At 40.2% G+C, this 14,199-nt stretch overlaps 1 protein-coding gene across 2 annotated transcripts in view; it reads left to right on the plus strand.

Moving 5' to 3' along the window:
• Positions 1 to 22: 22 nt before the first annotated feature.
• LOC102245965 (chromosome unknown open reading frame, human C1orf101) overlaps positions 23 to 14,199 on the plus strand; it is an 86,716-nt gene continuing 72,539 nt past the window's right edge. Inside the window, exons 1-5 of one of the 2 annotated variants that reach the window (XM_014528249.1) lie at positions 23 to 388; positions 3,573 to 3,621; positions 5,141 to 5,214; positions 5,494 to 5,563; positions 7,842 to 7,912. In XM_014528249.1, the coding sequence (XP_014383735.1) occupies positions 363 to 388; positions 3,573 to 3,621; positions 5,141 to 5,214; positions 5,494 to 5,563; positions 7,842 to 7,912 (290 nt within the window). In that variant the 5' untranslated portion in view covers positions 23 to 362. Of the gene's footprint in view, positions 389 to 3,542; positions 3,622 to 5,140; positions 5,215 to 5,493; positions 5,564 to 7,841; positions 7,913 to 14,199 lie in introns of those variants that run through there. The other variant, XM_005880146.2, reaches the window with a different exon arrangement.

Below are 14,199 nucleotides of genomic sequence, written 5' to 3' on the forward strand. Positions count from 1 at the left end.
GGAGGGTTGAGGGGGGCAAATAATACGAGAGGCCATTGCAGAGGTCAGTGAAGTCATGAGAAAGCGAAAAGGGGGCATTCTATTCTAACACGTGTGTGAGCCTTCGTTTTCTTCTCTATGAAAAGGTGAGAAAAACCCATCTCCTGGGGTGGGTGCAAAAGCCGTGGTACAGACACGCGGTGGAATATTACTCGGCCATGAAAAGGGAATCTTAGCATTTACAACAGCGGGGATGGACCTGGAACAAGCATGTCAAACTCGAAGGCTGACGAGGGCCGGGTAAACAAGGTGTGAGTGGCTGTGGCCGCAAAAACACAACAGCTTCCATTTTCATAGAAACGTGGGTTTATTTCGATAGAGACATGCGGAATACAAAGGGCCGAAATAAGTGAGTCATCGTTAACAAAATAAGACATTTTAATAAAAATTATTTTTTCTTGAACGTTAACTTACCAGACTCTGAATAACTGCATAAACTAATGAGCCTAACGCAAATAAACCTAGTTTTTTTTGTTCTCCAAAAGCGAAATATAATGAGTCCGCAAATAAACCTATTTTTTTTGTTCTCCAAAAGCGAAATATTTCCTGTTGCACACATCAGACAAGTCAGTCCAAGACTAATGAGGTGGCCATCGGCTGCTAAAATATTCGCTGCTGGTATTAGTGGAGAGAAATGGTGCACCTGCGTATAAGGCGCGTAAAGGAAGTGAACGTAACAGGATTTTAGTCAGCAGTCATTAGCGAACATTGTAGTTCGTCCTTAATGATGTATAACAGGATACTGTAAAAAGTTATGAAATTTTTATTAAAATTTTTCTTACCATTATATTGAGTGGGCCGCAAAAATATTCATTGTGGTCCGCAGGCCGCGAGTTTGACATGCTTGACCTAGAGGGTATTATGCAAAGTGAAATAAGTCAGCCAGAAAAAGACAAATACCATATGATTTCTTTTTAAAATATACATATATTTTTATTGATTTCAGAGAAGAAGGGAGCGGGAGAGAGAGAAACATCAATAATGAGAGAGAATCATTGATCGGCTGCCTCCTGCACGCCCCCAGCTGGGGATGGAGCCCGAAACCTGGGCATGTGCCCTTGACCAGAATCGAACCCAGGACCCTTCAGTCTGTAGGCCGATGCTCTATCCACTGAACAAAACTGGCTAGGGCCAAATACCATATGATTCCACTTACATGTGGAATCTAAAGAAAATAAATGAACAAACAAAACTTGAAACAGACTCATAGATACAGAGAGCAGACTGGTGGTTACCTGAGGGGAGAGAGATTGGGGTCTGGGGGAAAGAGGTGAAGGGATTAAGAAGTACAGAATGGCAGTCACAAAGTAGTCATGGGGATGTAGAGTACAGCATAGGGAATAGAGTCCATCATATTGTGATGACTATGAATGGTGCCGAGTGGGCACTGGAAATATCAGGGGGAGCACTTTGTAAAGTATAGGATTGTCTAACCGCTATGCTGTACAGCTGAATACAAAATAATATTAAAAGTATACTGAAATTTAAATTTTAAAAAAAGAATGCTTTATGAGAGCCATTGGCCACATGTGACTTTTTTTTAAAAAATATATTTTATTGATTTTTTTACAGAGAGGAAGGGAGAGAGATAGAGAGTTAGAAACATCGATGAGAGAGAACACTCTATCCACTGAGCCAAACTGGCTAGGGCTGATATGTGCTTTTGTTTATGACAATATTTCAGCTTGCTCATTTATTTTCTTCCTCCTGAGTATTAGAGTTTACTAAATGCAAAACATCTATTTTTTTTTGCTTTATATTTTTGTATCTTGTTTTTATGAATTCCCCCCACATTTTTTCTTTAACATCCTTCAAAGATGATTTTTAGAGCAAGAGTCTGTACTTTTCTAAGACTTTTATTCTTTGACCTAACTTCTAAAATTTATTTTCTCATTTTGTTTCTCTATACCAGTGATTTTCAGTCTTTTTCATCTCATGCACACATAAAGTAATTACTAAAATTCTTCAGCATACCCAAATATTTGTTCCCCAATCTCACAAAAAAATAGGTATAATTTTTATTCATTCACACTAGACAGCTATTTTTGTGTTGGCTGTTGTCATTTTTTTTTATTTGACAATATAAAGAGGTCAGTGTTCCTGACTAGTCAGGTATTGTATGTTTTAAAAATTCTTGCCCTAGTTGGCTTGGCTCAGTGGAGAGAGTGTTGGCCTGAGAACTGAAGGGTCCCAGGTTCCATTTCGGTCAAGGGCATGTACCTAGGTTGCAGGCTCCTCCCGTGCCCAGACCCTGGTTGGGATGCATGCAGGAGGCAACAAATTGATGTGTTTCTCTCACATTGATATTTCCCTCTCTCTTTCCCTTTCTCTTCCACTCTCTATGAAAAATCAATGGAAAATTTTCTCTTTTCCTCTTCCACTCTCTATGAAAAATCAATGGAAAAATATCCTCAGGTGAGAATTTTAAAATTTGTCAAATTAAAAAAAATAAAATAACTTCACTTATCTCTTGCCTTTTTAATGCGGCCACTAGAAATTTTTAAATTACATAAGTGGCTTGCATTATATTTATGTTGGACAATGCTGCTTTAGATAGATTCAAGGTCCCTGAATAATAGAAATGAAAATGAACAAGGACTCACAGAAATTTGCTCTTTACTCAGTGTTTCAAACAAGCAATACTGTTTTATGGGTTTTTAATCTTTTTTCATTATTTTAATGCTCAGTTTATAAGTGAAAGGAATACAGCCAATATTCTTTAACAGTTTTCATCCTAAAACAAAAACAGCCCTACCTGGATTGGCTCAGTGGCTAGAGCATCAGCCTGCGAACTGCCTACCTAATATGCAAAGTGTCCCCTCAGGAGTTCCCCTGACCGGGAATTCGATCGCTCGCTATGACATACTGTGACCACCGGGGACCAGAAGGGAGGCCCCAGCTGGAAGCCTCTAGGGACCCCACCCTTGCATGAATTTCATGCACTGGGCTTCTAGTATTAAAGGTAAATAAGTAAATAAAAAAAGATGGAAAAGTATTTACAGACAGTTCCCAACATGCGATAGTTCCACTTAATGATTTTTTGATATTGTGGTGATGGAAAAGGCATGTGCATTGTAAACTACATGAGATTTTCCACACTTCATTATAAAATAGGCTTTATGTTAAATAATTTTGTCCAATTATAGGCTAATGTCAGTGTGCTGAGCACGTTTAAGATAGATTATGCTGAGCTGTGATGTTTGTTAGGCTAGGGGTATTAAATGCATTTTCGAATGACAATATTTTCAATTTACAATGGGTTTATTGTCATGTAACGCCATTGTAAGTCAAGAAGCATCTGTACTTGTCATTCTAGTGTCTTCGGATACTGAGCAAACCCTAACGTCTCTTGAGTGGTGGGTAGAGTTCACGGATAATCCTGAGTTTTAGCCCTGACTCTGCTCTCCAGGAAGATGTGTGGGCAGAAATGTAAAGCTCTTGGCAGCCCAGGCATGCTGTGACCATGCATAGAATCCCTCTTCCTTGGAGGAGAAATTAATTTTTATATTCTTATTTGACCTTTTCCTCCACAGATATCACGCTAACAGCCCAAACTACCGCATTTTTAGTACCAGAAGTACTGTAAGTGTTTAACTTTTTAAAACTATAGTTAAGTTTTTTTGTTTGTTGTTTTTTTTTGTCTTAGGGCAGAGTTAATCATACTCAGTTGTATAGTACAGTGTCATTCTTTTATTTTTATTTCATATTCATTTCATTTATCTTCCTAATATAGATCTCCCTCTCTAATAACAGTCCTTAGATATGTAAGTTGCAAAAACAAGTGGTGTTGGTTTGAGTGTTTTGTGATTAATATTCAAAACATAATGTCACGATACAGATAGGATGACCCTGTCTCATTTATCTTCTTATTTCAATCCTCAGAACCTACTAGAGTACCTCCTAGATACTTAATATATTATTTTTGAAATAAAATAAAAATCTTATTTGGTGGGGAAACTACTGAAGTGTCCCAGAAAAGTTACTTTTCCTTCATTGTACTACTTTCTATAATTTCAAATACATCAAAGTTTAATTATTATCCTATCTAATAATAGGCAAACATGGTAATTAACCGTACCTTCGCTACGCCTCCCATTAGGTAATCAGCACAATATCCAAATTAACCACCAACAAAGATGGCTAATTTGCATACTGCAGGCAGGGCGGAACAGCGCAGCCGCCAGTGCAAGCCACCATCCCAGGCTGCAGGCCAGCCCCAGAAGCCCCAGAAGCTGGTGATTGGGGGGAGATGGGGGTCCCCTTCCCAGGCCTGACACCTCTGGCGGAGGCGTCAGGCCTGGGCGAGGGTGGAGCCGGTGATTGGGGGGAAGATGGGGGTTCCCTGCCCAGGCCTAAAGCCTGGGCCAGAGGCATCAGGCCTGGGGCAGCGGGGGGGGGGGGGGGGGGGCGGCGGGCGGGGGGGGGGGGGGGGGGGGGGGGGGGCCATCCAGGAGGCAGCCAATCAGTGATCCTCTGTCACCATTGATGTTTCTCTCTCTCTCTCTCCATTCCTCTCTGAAATCAATAAAAATACATTTTTAAAAAAACATATTTATTGATTAAAAACTATGTGGTATGAAAGCTTTGTGTTCTAAAATTCTATGACATGAAGCACTAAGCAAAGAGACACCTAAGAGAAGTTTTGAATGTAAAATCTAATATATTTAGGAACTAAGTTATAAATAAGAATGACAGGTCGCTATGGCGCACACTGGACACCAGGGGACAGATGCTCAATGCAGGAGCTGCCCCCTGGTGGTCAGTGCTCTCCCACAGGAGGAGCGCCGCTCAGCCAGAAGCTGGGCTCATGGCTGGGGAGTGCAGCAATGGTGGTGGGAGCCTCTCCCACTTCCAGGGCAGTGCTGAGGATGTCCAACTGACAGGTCCAATCCTAAGCCATCAGTTGGAGATCCCCTGAGGGCTCCTGGACTGGGCGCAGGCCAGGCTGAAGGGCCCCTCCACCCCCGAATGCACAAATTTCATGGACTGGGCCTCTAGTTTCTTTAATAAAGACCCAGAAAATTAAATCGTACATCTGAACAATGACATGAAAATTTTGGAGCAAAGTTTTTGTTTGAACTATTTTATCTTCCTTTTTTAGATTACATTAGAATATGAAGGAACATTATTTTCTGAGTGGAGTGTGCCAGGAACTTGTTCTGTGAAAAATAAACGGTAATATTTTTGTCGTGAATGTCAGTGTATGTGTATTTACACGTAACAAAACATTTATATAGCATGAATTCACACTCAAGGCTGTGATTTAATGTGAAGTTCTTCCCATTAAATAGATGTGAAAAGAAAAACAAAATCAGTTTGAAAATAGAAGTCAAATATTGCTGTACTTTTCTTTTTCTTATTGAAGTTTTTAGGCTTAAACAAGAGTAGAAAACTTTGATTAATCTCATATGCATCTTTATTTATTTCTCCCTTCTTGTTCTCTTTAAATGCTAGTTCGCCTAAGACAGAGCTGCGCTGTTCTTCTCCGGGCATTCAGACTATAAGACCAATTGTTACAGGGCCAGTGAGTTGATCTGAATTATGAAACTTGAAAAATCCAGTTCATTTTTCCTTTTTTTGAGCTTTCAACCTAATTCAACCTGTTTTAAATAGTATAAGTTGTAACTGTAAATGAGAGGTATTTTTAAATTACTGTTAAAATGTCATTAATTTTTAGATGTGTCTTTGCAAGTTATAAGCGATGGAATGGTATGTGATTTTCACTTCGCCTTTTATCAGCATGTTAAAGCCCCAGTTACCATCGTAATGATAACAGTGTTCCGGGCTGAGGGGGCTCACGTCATATACTCCTATGACAATGCCCAGGATGAAGAGCCATTTCTAGATTTGTTTTTACTCTGTTGTTTGTTTGTTTTTTTAAGAAAACATGTGAATGCAAATAAATAAATCCTTTCAGGTTTACCAAAAAAGTAAAGCATTCTAATATTTTTTTATTGACTTCATAGAAGAAGGAAGAGGGAGAGAGAGATTGAAACATCAATGATGAGAATCATTAATCGGCTGCCTCCAAGCCTGCAACCCAGGCATGTGCCCTTGACGGGAATCGACCCCGGGACCCTTCAGTCCCCAGGCCGACACTCTACCACTGAGTCAAACCAGCCAGGGCAAGCATTTTAAATGTTGGCATTTTATCAATTAGTAACAAAATACTGGACCCACACCTCACAGCTTAAGTTTTCACACAAATGTGTAAAGCCACTGCTACAGAGACTCTGTGTGACTAATCCTGCCTTTACTTTGGGGCCTGTGCCTTCTTTTTATTTTCATTTTATTTTATTTTTTTAATATATATTATTTATTTTTATTTTTTACAGAGAGGAAGGAAGAGGGAGAGAGAGTTAGAAACATTGATGAGAGAGAAACATCAATCAACTGCCTCCTATACACCTCCTACTGGGGATGTGCCCGCAACCAAGGTACCTGCCCTTGACTGGAATCGAACCTGGGACCCTTCAGTCCCCAGGCCGATGCTCTATCCACTGAGCCAAACCAGTTAGGGCTGTGCCTTCTTTTAAATTAACAGTCTTCATTTTCATGAAACAAGTAGAGTGATATGAGAGAAGCCAGATGAATATTAATTCATTTTTTAATCCCTATAGATGGGAAAATATTTGAATTTGGCTTTTGAGTTTATGAGTTTTTTAAGTTTCATGAACATAATTCCCGCGAAAGTATAGGATTCCTTTCTCTTTTATTGTTTTTTTTTTAAATATCTTTTTATTGATTTCAGAGAGGAAGGGAGAGGGAGAGAGAGATAGAAACATCAATGATGAGAGAGAATCGTTGATCAGCTCCCTCCTGCGCGCCTCCCACTGGGAAAAAGCCCCCAACCCAGGCGTGTGAAATGACTGGGACTCGAACCATGACCTCCTGGTTCATAGATCAATTCTCAGCCACTGAGCCATGCCAGCCGGGTTCCTTTCCCTTCTTTTGTATGTTGGAAACCCATAGAAACATTATGAAACATGTTATATAAAAAAATAAGCGCACACAAATACATGCGTACAAAGGACTATCTTTGTCATTTATGTATAGTGTCATCAGATTTTACAACCTTTAAGGAGGGACATGTGTCTTTTGAAACTCACTCAAAAACAACCAAAAATATTTCCAGGCATTGCCAAATGGCCCCTGGTGAGCAAAATCACCTCTAGTTGATAACCATTAAACAAGAAAATTCACTGAATTGTGTTTCAGTGGGGAAAATTGTAGGAGCTCTGCATTAGACACTCCTATCACTCGGGAAATTACAAGAGTTTAGGGAGCTCTGTGTTGGGAATCATGGTCAAAGACTCAGACAGGGGTCCTCAAACTACAGCCCGCGGGCTACATGCGGCCCGCCGAAAACATTTGTTTTTTTACTTCAAAATAAGATATGTGCACTGTGCATAGGAATTTGTTCATAGTTTTTTTTTTTAACTATAGTCCGGCCCTCCAACGGTCTGAGGGACAGTGAACTGGCCCCCTGTTTAAAAAGTTTGAGGACCCCTGACTCAGGAACTGGGGGCAAAGACATATATATATATTTCTTATTATTACACAAAGTCAAATATAATAGAAACAATAAGCCATCTAAATTTGTCGCCACCCATGATAGTAAATCCTCAATTACAGAGAGTAACTAAAGAATTGGACTTAATAGTTTTATTCTGAAATTTATTCATTATACTTCCTCTAATCTTAGATAATTAACTTAGTTCCTCTGTGACTTTGATGCCTGTATTAAATTATTTTTTTAAGTTAACTTCATATATCATAGTTGCTTTTGCAATTTCTTTTAGGATTTAGAAGAAGAACGCAATTTATTTGTGGGCAGTTCTAATACTTGCTTTATGTGGTATCATAGAATTATGTAAGTAATGCAATATTGAATACAAAGGTTATTATACTTCCTAAGAGAATTAAGCTTTAAATCTTAACAAAATTAACAAATGGGTTATGTACATTACAGTTTCCATATAAGCTTTCTTTCACCAATCAAGATATTCTCAAATAGCCCTAGCTAGTTTGGCTCAGTGGATAGAGCGTTGGCCTGTGGACTGAAGGGACCTGGGTTCAATTCTTGTCAAGGGCGCAGGCCCTGGTTGTGGGCTCGATCCCCAGAAGGGGGCATGCAGGAGGAAGTCAATCAATGATTCTCACTCAACATTGATGTTTCTATCTCTCTCTTCCTCTCCCTTCTTCTCTGAAATCAATAAAAATATATATTTTTTAAAAAGAAATTCTCAAATATGCTGCCAAACTTATATTGGAAAAACAAACAATAACAATCACAACCACTATTTGAACATACACTGCTTCTATTTTATGTAAATCACATCTCTCAGTTTGTCACAATAACCACACAAATGTAAGTATTATTATCTTTATTTTCTAAATGTGGAAATGTAAGCTTGGATAGATTAAGGAATTTGGACAGAAATACAAAGCCGCTAAAAGATAGCATTGGGGTTTGACTCTGTTTTTTCAGACTACAAGACTCTTTTATTTCTGTTATATACGTTACTAGAGGCCCGATGCACGAAATCCGTGCAAGAGTAGGCCTTCCTTCCCCCGGCTGCCAGCACCAGCTTCCCTTTGGCACCCGGGCCCCAGGCTTTGCTCTTGCTGCCGGCAGGCACCCAGGACCTGGGCTTCCCTCCAGCCCTGGCTTCATCTGGAAGGATGTCCGGAATCACGTCTGGAAGGACAGCCGGTCTAATTAGCATATTATGCTTTTATTACTGTAGATATTACAAAAGGACTCTGTCTTGGATAGCTCTTCTAACCCATTGTAACATGAAAGTGAATGAATATAACTAAGAAGGGAAAACTAGTACAAGAAAAAATAATTAGCCCTGCCAGTGTTTCTAAATGGTTAGAGCCTTGGCCAGTCAAGGAAGGGTCTTGGGTTCCATTCCCAGTCAAGGGCACATGCCTTGGTTAGAGGTTCAATGCCAGCCCAGTTGCCCCATGCAGGAGGCAACCAATCAATGTGTCTATCTCACAATGATTCGTTCTCTCTCTCTCTCTCTCTCTCTCTCTCTCTCTCTTTCTCTTTCTCCCTCCTTTTACTCTCCGCCTCCCCCCCCCACACACCCTTCTACTCTCTCTAAAAATCAATAGAAAAAAATATTCTCAGGTAAGGATTAACAAAAATAAAAAATAATAACTAACTGCACTATAAAATCATTCGATAAGCCCTAGCCTGTTTGGCTCAGTGGATAAAGCGTTGGCCTGCGGACTGAAGGGTCCCAGGTTCGATTCTGGTCAAGGGCATGTACCTCGGTTGCGGGCACATCCCTAGTAAGGGGTATGCAGGAGGCAGCTGATCAGTGTTTCTCTCATCAGTGTTTCTAGCTCTCTATCCCTCTTCCTTCCTCTCTGTAAAAATCAATAAAATATAAAAAAAATAAAAATAACTCATTCTATAAGTAAAAAACATCAGTGAATTCATCTGTGACTTTCTTCTTTCTCTAAACATGTTTTTGAGACTCCCATGTTCAAACAAGAATCGTTAGTTCTTGCATTGTGAATGCTCAGAGGCATTCCATTGTATGAATAGTTTGCTCATTCTGCTGCCAATGCATGTATTTGCAACCATAGGGCCTTGCTACTCAAAGTGTGGTCCAAGGGCCAGCAGCACTAGCACCTGGGAACTTGTTAGAAATGCGGAATCTCAGGCCTCATTCCAGACCTACTGGATCATGGCCTGCGTTTTAACAAGCTCCTGGAGTCATTTGTACGTTCATTACTGTTTGGGAAGTACCAATCTATCACACATAAGTGAGCGTTTCTCTGAGATATACACCTAAAAGTAGAATTGCCTAAAGTTAGGGTATGCACTTGTTCAACTTGCCTAGGTAATGCATAAGGGATTTTTGAAAAGGTTGCCAAATTTTATATCTACACCAGAAATGGACAAAAATTCCAATTGTGCTATATCCTAATGAACACTTAATATTATCTTATTTTTTACTTTTTCCAACCTAGTAGGTGTGAAATTATGTCATTGTGCTTTTTATTTACACTTTCCTGATTACTGTTGAGCATGTTTTCATGTATTCATGAGGAATTTTCTTCTCTCTCTATTAAATGAGCCTTTTTACCCATTTTTGAGTTGTTTTTATATTTCATAAAATAGTTTTATTATATTTTAATTACTAGGACATTATCATATATTTTTTAAAGTATTTTATCCCACTTTATGCAGCTTTTCACTTTTTATGATCTCTATTGATAGCAGGGTCCCTACTATGGTAGATTAATAATAAACTCTTTCCTTTATGGGTTTATCCCTTTTTTAATCTAAGAAACCTTTTCCTACCTGCAAGATCATAAAAATATTCTCCTATATTTTTTTTCTAAAAGCTCAACACAGCCCTGGCTGATGTGGCTCCATTTGTTGGGCATTGTCCCGTGCACCAAAAGGTCACAGGTTCAATCCCGGTCAGGCACGTACCGAGGTTTCAAGTTCAATCTTGATTGGGGGTGCATTCAGGAGACAACCAAGCAATGTTTCTCTCTCACATCAATGTTTCTCTCTCTCTCCCTTCCGCTCTCTCTAAAATAAATAAAAATATTTTTTAAATAAAAATAATAAGTAAAAGTTCAATACATTTTTGCCTTCCAGAATTAAGTCCTTAATCCACCTGGAAGTAGTTCTTGTACATGCTTCTAGACAGGGATCCAATTTTATATTTTCTGGATGAATAATTAATTTTTCATACCCATTTATTGAATAATATGTTTACCTATAATGCCTGCTCTGTCATAGGTCAGTTTTCCATTCTGCATGGATGTCTTTCCAGTCCAGCTGTCCTTGATAAGTGGTAGCTCCAGTACCCATCCCACTCCAACCTCAGCTCTTATGCTTCTTCAGAAGTCTCTTAGCTATATGTCTTGGGCCTCTTTTTCCTCCCTATACATTTTTAGAACTGATTTGTCAAATTCCACAAAAACCCTGGTAGGGATTTTTATAATTTCTCTAAATATTTTAATCAAATTGGAAAGTCTTTCTACTCAAGAATCTATACTAATAAAAGAGTAATATGCGAATTAGACTGGACATCCTTCCAGACTAAGCCGTGGGTCCCAGGTGCAGAGCCTGAGGCAGAGGTGGTTAGGGGCGATCAGGCTGGCAGGGGAGCAGTTAGGGGCAATCAGGCCAGCAGGGGAGCAGTTAGGGGTGATCAGGGGTTCCAGGTGCCTGCTGCCAGCCCAGGCGAAGCCGCCTGGTGCCTGTGGCCAGCCTGAGCAAAGCCCACCCAGTCCTGGATGCCTGTGGCCGGCCAGAGGGAGGAAACTCTGGGTCCTGGGTGCTGTGGCCGGCCAGAGAGAGGGAAGCCCAGGTCCTGGGTTCCTGCAGCTGGCCAGAGGAAGGAAGCCTGTTCCCAGGTGCAGGGGCCAAGGCAGAGGCGGTTAGGGGCGATCAGGAAGGCAGGTGAGCAGTTAGGGGTGATCAGCCAGGCAGGCAGGTGAGCGGTTAGGAGCCAGTGGTCCCAGATTGCGGGAGGGATGTCCGACTGCTGGTTTAGGCCCACCCCCACAGATCAGGCCTAAACTGGCAGTCAGACATTCCCCAAGGGGTCCCAGATGGGAGAGGGTGCAGGCCGGACTGAGGGCCCCCACCCCCTGTGCACAAATTTTGTGCACCGGGCCTCTAGTCTATCTATATAAAAGGCTAATATGCTAAGTGTCCTTCCCACCTTCCAACTGGTTGCTATGACATGCACTGACCACCAAGGGGCAGGTTCTCAGCAGGAGCTGCCATGAACACACAGAGAAACGGCACTGTGGACTTGGTGCCCACAAAGCAACACTCGGCTTCCCCCAAGTGGGACACAGGCCCCGCCACTACCCCGGAGCCATAACCCACCAAATCGCAGCCAACTCTGACAAGACCCCATGGTGCAAAATGCAGCCCACAGCCCTGCCCAACCCGGAAACGGTCGCTGTGCGTGCCTGGTAATGACATCACATAGCAACGCCCAGTTTCCTCTCCCTAGCAATGACTAGCCCCCTTGCACTTTTTTCAGCCCAGGAACACAGGTGGAAACACTTTACACTGTAACCAAATGTCTGTGAAGAGTTTTCCCATGCCTCATCTCATTTGATCCTCACAGAAGTCCTGGAGTAGGTAGATAGGAGACTCAGTGGAATCCTATTTTCTTTTCATTAGCTGGAAAGTGGAGATTTAGAAAGCTTAGAAACTTGACCTGACTGAAAAGAAGTAAGAAATGGTGGACCTTGAAAATGACTTCAGGTTTTCTCACTGCACAGAATATAGTCAAACACGGCTGCAGTTAAATATTTTACCCTTTGTTCTCCCTGCGTGATCTACAATAATAATCTGCTTCGTGTTGATAGTTACTGCTGTGTTGCTGACAATTACCTGAAAGAGAAGTTGGGGTGCTTCACTGGGCTGGAAAAAGTTTAGCTAAATCAGAAAGCAGGTCTAACTAGGCAAGTTTATTCTATGTTTATAAAAGGCTAAGTTGGCTCACACATGCGCGATGCATATAAAGCTCTCACTGGAGTCAATCACACGCGTGTGTTTCCATCTGTCATTGTTGATGGTGAATTTGGTTGACACTTACAGAGAAAGGGCAAATAGCAATATTAAAATATTACTTCTAATCAATTTCCTTTCAATGTGCACAAATTCATGCACCGGGCCACTAGTAATATATAACCCTCCATGTATTTAGATTCTTTTACATGTCTACCAATAAAGTTTTGTAATTTTTTCATATGGATGCCTGGACATCTTTTAAAAAATGTATTTTTTTTATTGATTTCAGACAGGAAGGGGGAGGGAGAGAGATAGAAACATCAATGATGAGAGAGAGTCATTGATCTGCCACCTCCTGCACACCTCCTACTGGGGACCAAGCACACAACCTGGGCATGTGCCCTTGACAGAAATCAAACCTGGGACCCTTCAGTCCACAGGCCGATGCTCTATTCACCGAGCCAAACTGGCTAGGGGTGGACATTTTTATTAGACTTATTTCTAGGTACTTTTGTATTTTTATTGCTATTATAATCAAGTTTTTAAAATTGCATTTTCTAACCAGAACTTCTTGTTGCATATAATGCAGTTTACTTTTGAATGTTGATTTTTATATCCAGCAACCTTATAACATCCTTATATTAAATCTAATAATTTACTTATATATTCTCTTGGAATTTTTATAAATCATATAGCCTAAAAATATTTTTTCCAAACAAGTATGTCTTTTATTCCTTTTATTCTATACTGCATGGCTGGCCCACAGTGTATCTAGAAGGATTATATAGCAGGCCTCCTTGTTTTATTTCTGATCTGAAAGGGAGGCTGTCATCATTTCATTATTTTGTATAATATTTGTTACAGGTTACAAGTTAAGGAAATTTCCTTTTATTCCAGTTCGCGGTGAATATTTCTTATGAATTGGCGTTGAAATTTATTTAAAGGTTTTTTTCTTTGTTTCCACTTAAAAGTTAATATGGCTTTTCTCCTTTACTGTGTTTATTGGGGGAATAATAGTCACTAATATTTCTATTTTAAAATATATTTTATTGACTTTTTACAGAGAGGAAGGGAGAGGGATAGAGAGTTAGAAACATTGATGAGAGAGAAACATCAATCAGCTGCCTCCTGCACACTCCCTACTGGGGATGTGCCCGCAACCAAGGTACATGCTCTTGACCGGAATTGAACCTGGGACACTTGAGTCTGCAGGCTGACACTCTATCCACTGAGCCAAACCAGTTAGGGCTTCTATTTTAAACTGACCCTGTATTTCTAGAGTAATCCAATTTAGTATTGATGAATTCTCTTTCATATATATTGACAGATTTTGTTTGCTAATATTTTTTAATATATTTAAAGACAGAGGGTTTAATGTAGAAAACATCAAGATGGTAATAGAAGATTCTATACTCCCATGTTTGCTAATATTTTGTTTAGTTGTGTGTGTGTGTGTGTGTGTGTGTATGTGAATATTCAGGAGTGGGGTTGGGGGTTGGCCTGTGATTTTTCTCCCCTCAGACCATCCTTTTCTACTTTTGGTAGCAAGACTATGCTGGACTCATCACTTAAGTTATTAGTCATTTTTTTTTCTTTCCTCTAAGAGATTTTGTGTAAGATTGGAAATGTATATTCCTTGAGTATTT

The sequence above is a fragment of the Myotis brandtii genome, unplaced genomic scaffold, assembly GCF_000412655.1.
Source record: "Myotis brandtii unplaced genomic scaffold, ASM41265v1 scaffold627, whole genome shotgun sequence".
NCBI classification, from domain to species: Eukaryota; Metazoa; Chordata; class Mammalia; order Chiroptera; family Vespertilionidae; genus Myotis; species Myotis brandtii.